The sequence below is a fragment of the Mangifera indica genome, chromosome 6, assembly GCF_011075055.1.
Source record: "Mangifera indica cultivar Alphonso chromosome 6, CATAS_Mindica_2.1, whole genome shotgun sequence".
Classification (NCBI taxonomy): domain Eukaryota; kingdom Viridiplantae; phylum Streptophyta; class Magnoliopsida; order Sapindales; family Anacardiaceae; genus Mangifera; species Mangifera indica.
In genome coordinates this window covers 15,473,084-15,487,497 of record NC_058142.1, presented here as the reverse complement: position 1 = coordinate 15,487,497, position 14,414 = coordinate 15,473,084, and the positions used below count along the sequence as shown (strand labels likewise).

At 28.9% G+C, this 14,414-nt stretch overlaps 1 protein-coding gene across 1 annotated transcript; it reads right to left on the bottom strand.

Annotated features, from left to right (window-relative positions):
• Nucleotides 1–957: 957 nt before the first annotated feature.
• Nucleotides 958–4,998, bottom strand: LOC123218458 (beta-amyrin 28-monooxygenase-like). The gene is made up of 3 exons (XM_044639920.1): nucleotides 4,027–4,998; nucleotides 2,832–3,022; nucleotides 958–1,617 (listed from the first exon to the last, which is right to left on the bottom strand). Exons 1-3 carry the CDS (start codon nucleotides 4,970–4,972, stop codon nucleotides 1,321–1,323), a joined length of 1,434 nt encoding a protein of 477 aa, XP_044495855.1. The 5' UTR covers nucleotides 4,973–4,998; the 3' UTR covers nucleotides 958–1,320.
• Nucleotides 4,999–14,414: the final 9,416 nt, after the last annotated feature.

The window sequence follows — 14,414 nt, the reverse complement described above, 5'->3', positions numbered from 1 at the left end:
ACATACACATGATAATAACTAACAGTTGAGTAATAAATATAGTGTCAAACCATAAACAAATGACTGAAATACCCCCAACACATACCTATGAGTATTACAATAAAAACTTGAAAAAGGAAATTACAAAATCTGAATAAATGTATTGAAAATATTGTCTACGATTAAACAATAACATACATTCAATCTCTTGTAGATATTGTACTAAGTCAAAATAAATGTCATAAAAAAAAATTAAGGCCAAAAGACTGTTTCCCACCTAAGGTTTGTTGAAATGACAATTTTTTATCCTTTAAGTTTCAAAAAGTTCTATTCCTATCTGTCATCCACTTTCATGATGATTTTCGTTAAATGAAAATATAAAAAGGTTATTTTTCATACATCTTTCTATTTTCTTTTTTTTTTCTTCTTATTCTTTTTTTTTTTTCTCTTTTCTCCCTCAGTTTTTTTTATTTTTCTTTTCTCTCTTATTTTTTCTATTTTGCCCTTTCAAAAGTTTAGCGAAAATTTTTAGGTTGTTTTTTGAGATTCAATAAAAGTTCAAAGGTGTTTTTGAAAATTTTAAATTTCATAATGCTCCTTCGTAGTTTTAAGAAAATGACAATTAAACCCCTAAAGAATGAACCAAACTGTAACATTTTAGAGTTGGTTAGAGTTTTTATATTTTTAGCAATCTAAATGATAATTTTTTGAACTAGTAAGAATATATAGGTAATTTGATATGTATATTAGGTGTTAGTGGCATATCTGTATTTTTAGTAAATCAACAGAACAATTATTTTTGTAAAAGCTTAATGAATTCACTAATAGAAATGGATGACAAGTGAAATTTAACTTTTTAAAATTTAAAGGGTGAAAATATTAATTTATTGAAACTTTGGTGGGAAATAGTCATTTGGCCTTCCAAAAACAAAAAAACAAAGGCAAATTTTGCTCATTAAAAAAGCTCAATGATAAGCATTGCATGCAAACTCACGATTCATATAACAAATTAGGTAGAGAGACAACATAACATTAGTTAGACGATTTCAACCATTAGATCGATACTTGTACTCTTGACTAGTATCAATCCAACAACGAATATCAGTCTGATTATTAATACAACCTTTCCCCATAATAGAAACTTTAACATATAATTTAAGCATTATTTTATGTATCCAGTTTTGAGTATTCAATTAAATATTTAGATAATGTATCATCATGCAATTGAGTATTACTTTATTCTTAAATTCAAAATCACTCAATCACATGATTATACATTCTCTAGATAATCAAGTAAGTACTCAAAACTAGGTGCACGTAATTTTATTGAAACAACTTATACTAGTGATGATAAAGACGAACTGGAAGTCCTTGTTCTGGAAATGGCATCGTTTCACCTAGGATTCTTTCGTCTGGAATGACCATATCCCATCTAAATCTCTTGACCAGATTGTGAACAAAAGTGAGTGTTACCAATCGAGCATACTCTTTTCCTGGGCACATTCGAGGCCCACCTCCAAATGGAACAAATGTGAAAAGCGGCAAGTTACTTGTTTCACTATGTCTTGATGGGTCAAATTTTTCTGGATCTGGAAAGTATTCAGGGTTCTTGTTTGTTGAATTTACATTCCAATATACCTGTAAAAAAAAAATTATACACAAATCAAATCAACATGAAGAAATAAAGTGAATAAAATTACAATAATAAAAACTATATGTACTCAGTTTTGAATACCTAATTAGATACATAAAAGATGTGTTATTATATAATTAGGTGATTTTAAATTAAAAATAAAATAATATTCAATCGTATGATAATATATTATCAAGATATCTAATTAAATAATCAAAACTAAATGCATATGACATTGCTCATAAAATTATTGATACAGGTTTTTGCATATGGTGTTAATATTTAATTTACTATCGCTAGAAAAAAACAAAACAGTTAAATTACGTTTTCAGTTAAAAACTGTAAAACTCTTTCAGTTTTCATCACCAATTACGTTCTAATACAAGTTCAGAATATTTTAGGCTGCATTTTCCCTCCCGAACTTTGTTTAACTATCAATTTACCACCACTTTGAGTTTGAAAAGTCATTTTTTCACCCATTTGTTAATTCCGTTAGTTCAAACCATTACCTTTAACTGTAGATTTGATGAAAAGATTAAATTATCCTCAATTGTTGGAATGTCTGTGGAACAAATTTGGAGGAGGCCAGGGACGGTGGGAAGGAGCAGATCTGGTGGAGGACGACTGTTGGAATGGAGAGGTTGAGCAACGTTACAAAGGGGCGATTGTGGTTTTGGAAACTGAAGAGCTTACCTCGACCGACAACACACCAGAATAGAGCGATAAGGCGAAGACACTCGATGAACTAAAATGTAGATTTGATGGAGATAGGATGCTCGAGTGGGCGACGACATGACGAGATCCAGCCAAAGGAGGCCTTGAGCAAGTGGTAGTAGTTGTGGGTGAGGGCGGCGAGACAGGGAAAGGAGATTCTCCAATCTTTAATTGGTATTTTATTCGTCTTGATTTCATTGGGGAGGTTCATGTCAGAATCGTTGTCCTGGGAGAAATGGTTAACGTTTCCTTATAAAAAAAATGTTGTTGATTCAATATGTATAAATTGCAGGGCTGGAATGCCGACTCCCTTGGTGTTTTTAGATGGCTAATAAAAGAAAGGAAAAGAAAGAAATTTAAAAAAAAAAAATAAGTTGGAAAAAAGAAAAATATAGATGATGATATAGATGAACAGTTATGATAATTGCTATATTTATTCCATTTTAAATACATAATTAAATATATAAATAATATGTTATTATATAATTAATATGATATCACATACCTTCCATCCTTTAGGAACAGTGTAACCAGCGTATGTAAACTCAGTCATAACCTCCCTAATTATGGTTCCTTGAATTGCTGGTTTGACTCTCATAACTTCACATAATACATTCCAGGAATATTTCATCTTCTGCATGTCATCCCGATTCAACAGCTCCTCCGGCTTCTTACAGGCTGCGATTTCTTGTTGCTCTGGTTTATAAATCAAGACACCAACTTAATTAGATTGGGACTTTTGTAAATTGTCACATCATCATCTATTCGTCAACTTACCGCAAGCTGACCAACTTGTGTACTTCTAAAATAAGTATGTCATGTGGTGTACTTCTGAAATAAGTCTCTATTAAAATCTCTGGCCCAACGGGTCGCCAACGATTTATGCAACAGTTCTAATGGTTCTATAGAAAATTATGTATTAATAATAAGTATTAATTGATAAATTAATAATGATATATTTTATATGATTTGAGGATATTAAAATAAAGATAAAACAACATATAATTATATTATGATATTTATATATAAATTAATACTTTTTGTTAATACATATATCTCACTCTATAACAATGTTGTGAGAAATTTGCCGGTTTGATGTGGTAAAACGTCAGCCTATTTACCAAAACAGCAAGCACCGTAATCTTAACAATAAATCATAAACTTATGCGTATAAATAAATTTTACTAATTTATTTATATAAATTGAGATGATAATATATAATTGAGTGATGTGATTGTTTACTTTTTTTTACATCAAAATTACTAAATTTGTTACATCAAATTATATGAATAAGTTAATAAAATTTATTTATACATAAAATATTACTCAATAAAAAAACCATATGCACAGTTTTAAGTACTTAGTTATATACCAATCTGATGTGACACAAGTTTGCTAGTTTGATGTGGTACAAGTTTGTCGGTTTGTTATGGCAAAACGCTAGTCTATTTCACCAAACTACATGCACCATAAACTAACAATAAAACTATGCACCTAGTTTTGTGTATCCAATTAGATACTTTAATAATATGTTACTATACGATTGAGTGATTTTAAATAAAAAATAAAATAACATTCAATCATATCATAACATATCATCTAAATATCTAATTGAATACTAAAAAATTAGATACACATACTATTACTCTAAACTTAATGAACACTTGTATAAAAAATTAGAGAGTGGCTAGGTTAAGCACCTTTCAGGACTTGATTGTATACATCAGGTCTTTCTCCAACATATTTCATGAATAAAGTCATGACAGTAGCCACAGTGCCATATCCAACAATAAGGATACCCATGAATTTGTCTGCAATCTCAACCTCTGTCATGCCTTGCCCAGATTCACCTGTAGCCAAAATCAAATGTGATAAAAAGTCCAGCGTCGTCGGTGCTCCTCTTGCCATTGCAGCTTTCTTCTCAGAAATTATCCTCAACAACTCCTCATGAACTGCAGCTGCGGCTTTGCAGGCTTTGTGAAAATTCGTTCCCGGAAAATTCAATGGAGCTGAAAACATCCCCACTTTCACATCGTCAAGCCTGGTAATCGTTCTGGCAACAAGCCCAGGATCTTCAGTGCCCATGAATAATCGACAGGCAATGCTTAAAGTCAGAGACTTGGCTAAAGGGAAGGCCTTCACTTCATCTTGGCCATCCCAAAAAGTTCGCATTTGTTGTTGATTTATTGAATCCATTATGCCTATGCACATGGCCAGGTCTTCAGTTTTCAAGAACCCCGGTAAGGTTTTCACCGTTTTGATTTCTTCTTTGATTTTAGGGCTAGAAGAATTGGAGAGTAAGATTTTTTGCATAGAATAGGGAAGGATTGGAGTGAAGAGTTTGTTTTCATTGCTGAAGATGAATTTATGGCCATCTGGACCGCAAATTACTGCAACTTCATCCCCAAGAATGCTGGTTTTGAATATATCTGGAGAGTATTTTTTCATTCTGTCGAGAACAAATTTCTCTTGATGCCGGAATTGAATTGTTTCTCCGATGAAAGGCAATCCGGAGCTCCCTGGTGGGAGGTTTTTCTGTCTGGTTTTGAGTGAACGAACGCCGGAAGCAAGAATGAGAAGGGGAATGACATAGAAAAGGAAGAAACATGAGAACTCCAGAAAGAATGGTGTTGAAATGAGATCCATGGTGTAGGAATATGAAGTTCAATGTGTAGCAGGAGGTCAATTTATAGAGAGTCAATGCACTTATTCGTCATAGTGGATTCGAATCGAATTAAACTCAAGTTTGGGTATGTTTGAGATTGAGATTGGGTTCAACAAGTTTAACAACTTAGCCCAATTACAAAAGTCTCATATTTGAAATAAAGCTCTAACAAATCACCACACTTGCCATAAACAAATTTATTTTTTTCTTTCTCAACACAATTTAATTTCCCTCCAATATTTTTTTTATTAGAAAATTTATATTTTTAAAAATAATTTTTTATAAGTTAAAATTATTTTCAATCAAGCTCGAATTGAGCCTCTCACGGCTCAAGTTCGATTTTTTTTAAATGTATGGCTCAAGTTCAATTAAATCGAGGCAATAATCAAGTTTCAGCAAACTCAACTTAAATATAGGATTGCAAATCAAGTTTGAATCCATATTTTGTTTGAATAAGTTAAATTTGAGTTAAAGCTCCAGTTGAGTAATTAAACTTGAGTTCGACTTCCTCATCCCTCTAATGACATAGTTTATCCCATCAATAATACTTTTCATCAATTCGATAATAATGTTTACTCTTTGAATGACATTGTTCACCGTACTAGTAGCTCTCCACCAATTATTTACATCTTGAACCACTTATAATATTTTGAACAATGAAATTATATATACACACTTTTAAGTACATGATTAAGTACACAATACGTCATCATGTGATTAGATAATTTTAAATTAAGAATAAAATAACACTCAATCATATAATGACACATCATTTATATATCTAATTGTTTACACAAAAGTTTGTGCACATGGTTTTTTTTTTATATATATATACACATAAAATCTTTATAAGTGTTGTAAATATAATCGAAAATTAATTAAAATGAAGATCAAAGAAAGAGCAATTAATAAAAATCTTTATAAATGTTGTATGTATATATATATATACACATAAAATCTAATGCCTAAGCAATAGCCCACGGCTTCTATTGTTACGTGAAAAAGGGGCTATGCAATTTGTACAAAGGGTGCGTGTATTGGCAAAGTAAAGAGAAAGGCATCAATGAAGCAAAGGGTGGGCAGCTGCATTTGTGGGGATTTTACACCGCCCCTCAACCAATGAAATTACCACCGCCCAAGGAACTTTCTTCCTAAATTGGAAAGCCATCAATTTGCAACAATAAAATCTTTTTAATATATATTGTTGTGGGTAGACACGTCAATTGGGCCGGATCGAATGGAGGCCCGGCCCAAAGCACGAAAAAAAGCTCGGGCACGATAAAGCCTGGCCCGGTACTGTAGCGTGTCGGGCCAAGCCCATGGACTTATCAGGCGGGCCTTGGGCTTTAATATTAAACCCATGGGCTGGTTCGGTCTGGCACGACACTGTATATATATATATATATATATATATATATATATATATATATATATATATATATATATATATATATATATTTTTTTTTAATTTTTTCCGCGTATCCTGCAATAAGGCAGCAGAAGCTGTTGCCTTGCGGCAGAAGCTAATTCTACCAAATGGCAGAAGGTGTTTCTGCCAAATTACAGAAGCAAGCTTCTGCCTGGCAAAAGTCATTGGCAATGGCTAAATGGCAGAAGGTGTTTCTGCCAAATTACAGAAGCAAGCTTCTGCCTGGCAAAAGTCGTTGGCAATGGCTACTGGCGCCAGTAGCCATTGCCAAACTTTTTTTAAAATTTTTTTAATTAATTTATTTTTTCCTATAAAAATCTATTCAATTTTTCATTTTCACTTTCAATTACAATTACAAATTTCTCAACCTCTCAAACTCTCAATCTCTCAAACTCCCAATCTCTCAAACTCTTAATCTCAACTATTTATTATATTTTTAATCTCATTTTATTATAATTTTATCATTACAAAATATTACAACTAGATCCAATGTCAAATGAATTCAATCCATTTGAATATTATCATGTTGGCGCTGATGATATTATTGATGATGCACAAGGTGGAATAGGTGGAGCACCAACAGGTGAAAGTGGTACGGGTACAAGTTCGCATTATTCGACAGACAGAAAAAGAAAACAAACGTCAATAGTATGAGAACACTTTGATAGAATATAGGAAACAATAGAGGGGAAATTAATTCATCGAGCAGTATGCAAATATTACGGTTCTTGTTTAGCATGTGCAAGTACAAGTGGGACGGGACATCTTCGTCGACATGTTACTAATTACTGTAAAAAAATTCCACATAAACTTAGAGGACAAAAACAAATTGCATTCACCAGATCGCGATTTGTTGGTCCAGGTGCCACTTCAACAGGAGGTCCGAGCGATTCTAGACATATGGGAGAAATGTCGACTTTTACGTACGATCAAATGAAGGTGCGAGATTACATGGCCAGGTATGTCGTTGCTTCTGATCAACCTTTTAATTATGCAGAAGATGAACTTTTAGAATGGATGATGCAAAATAGTATTCAACCAGCATTTAGAAGAATTCCTAGGTCAACTCTTAGGTCAGATATATTGAGAAATTATGAATTAATAAAAATAAAAACTATTGGAGAATTAAGTAATTTTAATGGTGTTATTTCAATAACTTCTGATTTATGGACTGCTACAAATCAACATATAGGGTATCTTTGTGCAACTGCTCATTATATTAATTCTATTTGGCAATTATGCAAAAAAGTTATTGCATTTAGAAATTTAGAATATCCACATAGTGGTCTTGCAATTTATCGTGCATTAGCAAATATTTTTTAGGAATATAAAATTAATAATTCTATTTTTTCAATTACTTTTAATAATGCTAAAAATAATAATAAAGTTATTGAATATATGTATAATCATTTATCTCCTCCATTTAATGGAAAATTATTTCATGTTAGGTGTGCATGTCATATTATTAATTTAATCGCTCAAGATGGCTTGAATTTGGCAAAAAAACATTTAGAAGTAATTAGACATGTCATTGCATATGTTTCATCATCCCCATCACGGGTACAAGCATATCATCAATTATGTAGATCAATGGGGTTAAAAAGGAAAAAATTAAAAATAGATATTAGCACTAGGTGGAATTCAACATATCTCATGTTGAAAGCATGCGAAGGGTATGAAGTTCCTATAACACGATACTTCAATACCCAACCAATGGATTCGCAAGATCCTATTTTTTTGACAGATCAAGATTGGGAAATAGTTATGGCTTTAATGAACTTGTTAGAGTCATTGAAAACAGCCACAGATCATTGCTCAGGTGTGTATTATCCAACAACTTGTTCTATAATATATAGTATGGTAGAAATAAGTGATATTTTTAAAGAACATAGGTATTGTCACTCTCATAATGTTTTTCAAAATATATATATGCAAATGGAACAAAAATTTAAAAAATATTGGAGTGAAATTCTTTTACTTTATTTTGCAGCTACTATTTTAGATCCTAGGGCAAAAACTAATAGATTACAAAATTTATTTGATGTTATTAATGAAAATTTGTCAATTAATAGCAATGTAAATTCTGTTGAATATGTTCAAGAATTTTTATTTGATATATATAGTATTTATGAACAAAAATATGGAAAAATTGGACAAAGTTCTGCACCAGAGGTAAGTTCTGGTAGTTCAGGTAAAAAAAAGTCACGCATATGGTCTTTATTGCGCAAAGGTAAACAAACTGTTAGTCAAAGTACAAATTATAGTCAATTTTACAATTATATAAATATTGACCATTATCCTGAAATTGTTCAAAGATATAATGCTAAAAAACTAGATGTTTTGGCATGGTGGAAAGACAAGGCAAAAACCTTTCCTGTGCTTGCAGCCATGGCTCGAGATCTACTAACACCTCCGGTGTCAACTGTAGCATCGGAATCCACTTTTAGTGCAGGGGGATACGTGCTGGATGATAGACAATCCAATTTACATCCAAATATGGTCGAAGCGATAATGTGCATGAAAGATTGGATCAAAGCTGATTTTAAATTACATAATCGTGTGACAGAAGATGTCTTTGAAGAATTCAAAGATTTGGATGTAGAAGATGAATAGATAAATATTATATAGTAGATAAATTTTATTTATGTTTTGTAATTTATACAATATGTAAATTAATTTATTTGTATTTTATTAACAATTTGTAATATTTTTTATCATGTAACCACGGTATTCCTCCGTTATAAGTGAGGGATTATAAATAAAATATTCGGGGTACTGTCCTCGATTTTAATAATTGAAAAATAATTTGTGTTTAAAAATTTTAATTAAAACTTTTTTTTAAATATTTAATAAGGCCCGGCCTGGCCCATTTAAAGCCCGTTAGTATATGGGACGAGCTTTGGGCCTTTATATTTTAAAGGGTCGGCTCGGCCCGAAGGCCCATTACTATTTGGGTCTCGGGCCCGGCCTGACCCATTAGCCCAACAAGCCGAGCTGGAGTCGGCCCGACCCAGCCTATTGACGTCTCTGGTTGTGGGTTAACACACAAAATAAATTAATATGATTTTATAAAAAATAATAATAAATATTGAATTAAGAATTGATTGATTTGACTTTAAAAAATTATATCACATCAATATACAAATTTGGCCCATCCAAAGGGAATTTTCTTATATTAGAATAGACCAGAATAGGAATGAGTACAAAAATTTATGCAATTAGAGAGGAGACAAGAATGGGAACAGATAACCGTCCCTTCGGTTTATTAATGATCATTTGGATAATTTATTTTTAATTATTGATATTATATTAAATAATAAAATATTATTATTAATACTATTAAAAAATAAAAATAATTTGATTATTATTTTTATTTTAAGAATTAAAATATTATTAGTGTAATATTAATTTTATTATAATTCTATTATTACTTATTAATTTTTAAGGATTGAAATATCATTACTTTTAATTAATATAATAAGTAATATAAAAAATATTTTAAAATAGTTATATCAAATATATTAAAATAAAATAATATATTTAAATTTTTTTATTATATTTAATCAAATATAATAATTATTTATGTCAATCAATTTTTATTAAATATAATAATAATTTATATTTGATAATATTTAAAATAATCTATTTTTTTAATAATTTTTTATTTTTGTTAAAAAATTATTTAAACCAAATGCGGTAGTATGATTTTTTTTTTTTTTTGCCTTTAAATATAAACACAAATCCTATTTGAAGGAACCTGCATCAAGCATAATATTTTTACAGATAAATAATATTGTGGTTTTGAGTTTCTAATACAACAACAATATTTTGTGTATTTATTTTTATGTATTTAATTAAATATTATTTTATTTATAATTTAAAACTATTTATTTATATAATAATATTTGTTATTATTAATTAAATACTCGAAACTAGGTATCTATAATTTTATTAATTTGATAATTATTTTAAAAAATCTGAAATTTAGAAATGTTCTTCTCATATGAATAGAGCAAATTAAGTCTAAAATTTATTTTATCTAATCTGATAAGCATTAATAATCCCACGTCAAATTTTATAATCGCTCCAATCTTTGATTTGGGTACAAAGTCCTAGTCAAACTCTCATTAAGAGAAGATAAGTATGAAAGTATGCACCAATGTTAGGCTTTAAATAGTAAATTTCTTAAATATGATTTTAGGTATTTGTTACATGTCATGTATATTGATAATGATAGCTGTCGCCCTTCGTTGATAAAAATTCATCTGCATTAGAAAAAAAAAATTAAAAATGTAATTCTAAATAAGTAATAAAAAGTAAAGTAGGATTTTTAAATGACCAAAAGAGGTATATGTTTGATTTTGTTTTAATGACGATGAATTGGTGTTGAACTAAATTGGCTCAATAAATTCACTGAAAATGATGTATTTGGTCTAATACATTGGACCAGATCTAATAGAGTTCCAATAATATTAAGATATGATACTTTGAGATCGAATATCTTTTCATCTTCTTTTTTAAGACGAAATATGACATTTTTCATATCAAAGGGCCGAACAATTATTAGGATACTCAAAAGATAAGTCTTATCTATATTAAAACATTTTAGCAATTTTTTAATATACTTAATTGATGGATAAGTATTTCATTTGATTTGTGTTTGATTTGTAGGTTAAAACAATATTTTGTTTTCCTCAAATCTTTTATCTAAAATTCTTTTTTCAAGTATTTAGTAGTATTATTGAGTTCTTTAGGTGTCCCAATTAAACTCATATCATCAACATCAATATATAATGCTACAATAGCAAATTTCGATTCTAATCTTTTTATAAAAACACATACGCATTTAGGGTCATTCACATAGCCCTCTTTTATCAGGTATTTACTGAGGTGATTGTACCACATTCTTTCAAATTGCTTTAATCTGTACAATGATCTTTGTAATGTGATTGAGTACATGTCTTATGGATTGACCATTTTTCCTTCAAACAATTTAAATCCTTCAGAAAGTTTTATATAGATTTCAGTATCTAAATTTTTATATAAATACACAGTATCTACATTTATTAGATGCATATCCAATTATTTAGAGATTGTTAAGCTGATCAAATACTTGAATATGATTATATCCATCACAGGTGTATATGTTTTCTCAAAGTCTATATCTAGCCTTTGGGAAAAACTTTGGGTTAAAAGTCTTGTTTTATATCTAGTAATCTTATTTTTCTCTCGCACCCTTTTATATTCAACGAGTTGGATGTATTTAAGTATTTAGACTATAGGCCCAAACACTTGATGTTTTGCTAGAGAAGTTAATTCTATCTAAATTATTTTTTTTCCATTTAGGTCAATCATGTATTTGTTAGGATTCCTCCATAGTACTTGATTTAAGATCACCGCCAATTTTATTAGTTATTGCGTATGAGAATATATAATCAATGAATTGGATGTCTTTAGATGTTTGGACTATAGGACAAGTACTAAAAAAGTGTGGGAATAGAAATATCACAAAAATTTATACCATTAGAGATGGGATAAGGATAAAAATAAATATTTTTTTAATCAGTTCTTTTTGGTTTATTAAAAATTATTTTGTGGTTATTAATTTTATAATCATTTAATTATAATCGCTCCAATGCTGGGTTACAGTCAAAGAGTTTGGAAGCCAAACTCTCATTAAAGATAAGTATGAAAGTCACCAACGTTGGACTTTAAATAGTAATTTCTTAAATATGATTTTAGGTATTTGTTACATGTCATGTATATTGATAATGAAAGCTGTGGCCCTTTCATTGATAAAAATATGATTTTAGGATTTTTAAATGGCCAAAACACTTATTCCAACCCAAGGTTTAGATGATTGTCAACTAATATCTGTAACTTTTTGGAAATTTAAATATCTATCATCATTTAATTTCTGTTAAATTTTATTGTTAGTGTAAAGAGTAAAAATATCATTTAATAATTTTATTTAAAAAAATCACTAGGGAGGGAGAGGATGCCAATGGTGAGACTGAATTTGAGTCGAGTTTGTTTGAGTTTGAACTTGAGTTTAGTTCGAATGAGTTTGAAATGAGCTAAGCTCAAACAAGCTCAAATTTGAACTTAAACCTAAAAGTTCAATATTTTCAAACTCTAGCTTTAGTGATGTTCAACTTATAAAACTCACAAGTTTGAAAAATTTTATACAAATAGACTAAAACGATGTCATTTTGATCAATACATGTGAAAATGACGTCATTTTAGTATTGATTGATCTCAAAGCTCAATTTAAACTCAAACTTAAGTCGAACTCGAGTTTGACTCGTCTCAAACGAGCCAAGCTCAAATGCCTTTGAATCAAGCTCAACAAGCTTGAGCATAAGCTTGACTCCACTGAGGTTGAGTCAAGTTCGAGCTTAGGTGAGCTTGGCTCGACTTAAAACTAATCCTAGTTTTGAGTATCTAATTGGATATATAATTAATATATCATCATGTGATTGTATGTTAATTTATTAATTTTAAATCATTTAATTATATAAAGACACATCATTGATCTGAATATTCAATTAAGTACTCCAAAGGGAATTTTCTTATATTAGAATGGGCCAGAATAGGAATGAGTATAAAAAATTATGCAGTTGGAGAGCATACAAGAATGGGAACAGATAACCGTCCCTTCGGTTTATTAATGATCATTTGGATAATTTATTTTTAATTATTGATATTATATTAAATAATAAAATATTATTATTAATAATATTAAAAAATAAAAATAATTTGATTGTTATTTTTATTTTAAATATTAAAATATTATTAAGATAATATTAATTTTATTATAATTTTATTATTATTTATTAATTTTTTAGGATTGAATTATCATTACTTTTAATTAATATAATAAAAATATAAAAAATATTTTAAAATAGTTATGTCAAATATATTAAAATGAAATAATAATATATTTGTATTTTTTACTATATTTAATTAAGTATAATAATTATTTATATCGATCAATTTTTATTAAATATAATAATAATTTATATTTAATAATATTTAAAATAATCTATTTTTATAATAATTTTTTATTTTTATTAAAAAATTATTTAAACCAAATGCGATAGTATGATTTATTTTTTTGCCTTTAAATATAAACACAAATCCTATTTGAAGGAACCTGCAGTAAGCATTATATTTTTACAAATAAATAATATTGTGGTTTTGAGTTTCTAATACAACAACAATATTATGTGTATTTATTTTTATGTATTCAATTAAATATTATTTTATTTATAATTTAAAATTATTTATTTATATAATAATATTTGTGATTATTAATTAAATACTCAAAACTATGTATTTATAATTTTATTAATTTGATAATTATTTTAAAAAATCTGAAATTTAGAAATGTTCTTCTCATATGAATAGAGCAAATTAAGTCTGAAATTTATTTTACCTAATCTGATAAGCATTAATAATCCCACGTGAAATTTTATAATCGCTCCAATCTTTGATTTGGGTACAAAGTCCTAGTCAAACTGTTTGGAAGTCAAATTCTCATTAAGAGAAGATAAGAATGAAAGTATGCACCGGTGTTAGGCTTTAAATAGTAAATTTCTTAAATATGATTTTAGGTATTTGTTACATGTCATGTATATTGATAATGATAGCTGTGGCCCTTTCGCTGATAAAAATTCATCTACATTAAAAAAAATCAAACTGAAAATGTAATTCTAAATAAGTCATAAAAAATAAAGATAGATTTTTAAATGACCAAAAGAGGCATATGTTTGATTCTGTTTCAGTGGCAATAAATTGATGCAAAACTAAGTCAGGTTAATAAATTCATTGAAAATGATATATTTGGTTTAATGTACTGGACCAAATATAATAGAGCTCTAATGATATTAAGATACGATATTTTAGGATCGGGTGTCTTTTCATCTTCTTTTTTAAGATAAAATGAGTCATTTTTCAGATCAAGAGATCAAACAACCATTAGGGCTCTCAAA

What these genes read in the sequence shown, in the direction of transcription:
- LOC123218458 (XM_044639920.1), bottom strand. Translation starts at nt 4,972, where the DNA reads ATGGATCTCATTTCAACACCATTCTTTCTGGAGTTCTCATGTTTCTTC. An exon ending in ATACAATCAAGTCCTGAAAG is followed by an intron (nt 3,023 to 4,026) that starts GTGCTTAACCTA and finishes TTTATAAACCAG; the next exon opens with AGCAACAAGAAATCGCAGCC. An exon ending in CTGTTCCTAAAGGATGGAAG is followed by an intron (nt 1,618 to 2,831) that starts GTATGTGATATC and finishes TTTTTTTTACAG; the next exon opens with GTATATTGGAATGTAAATTC.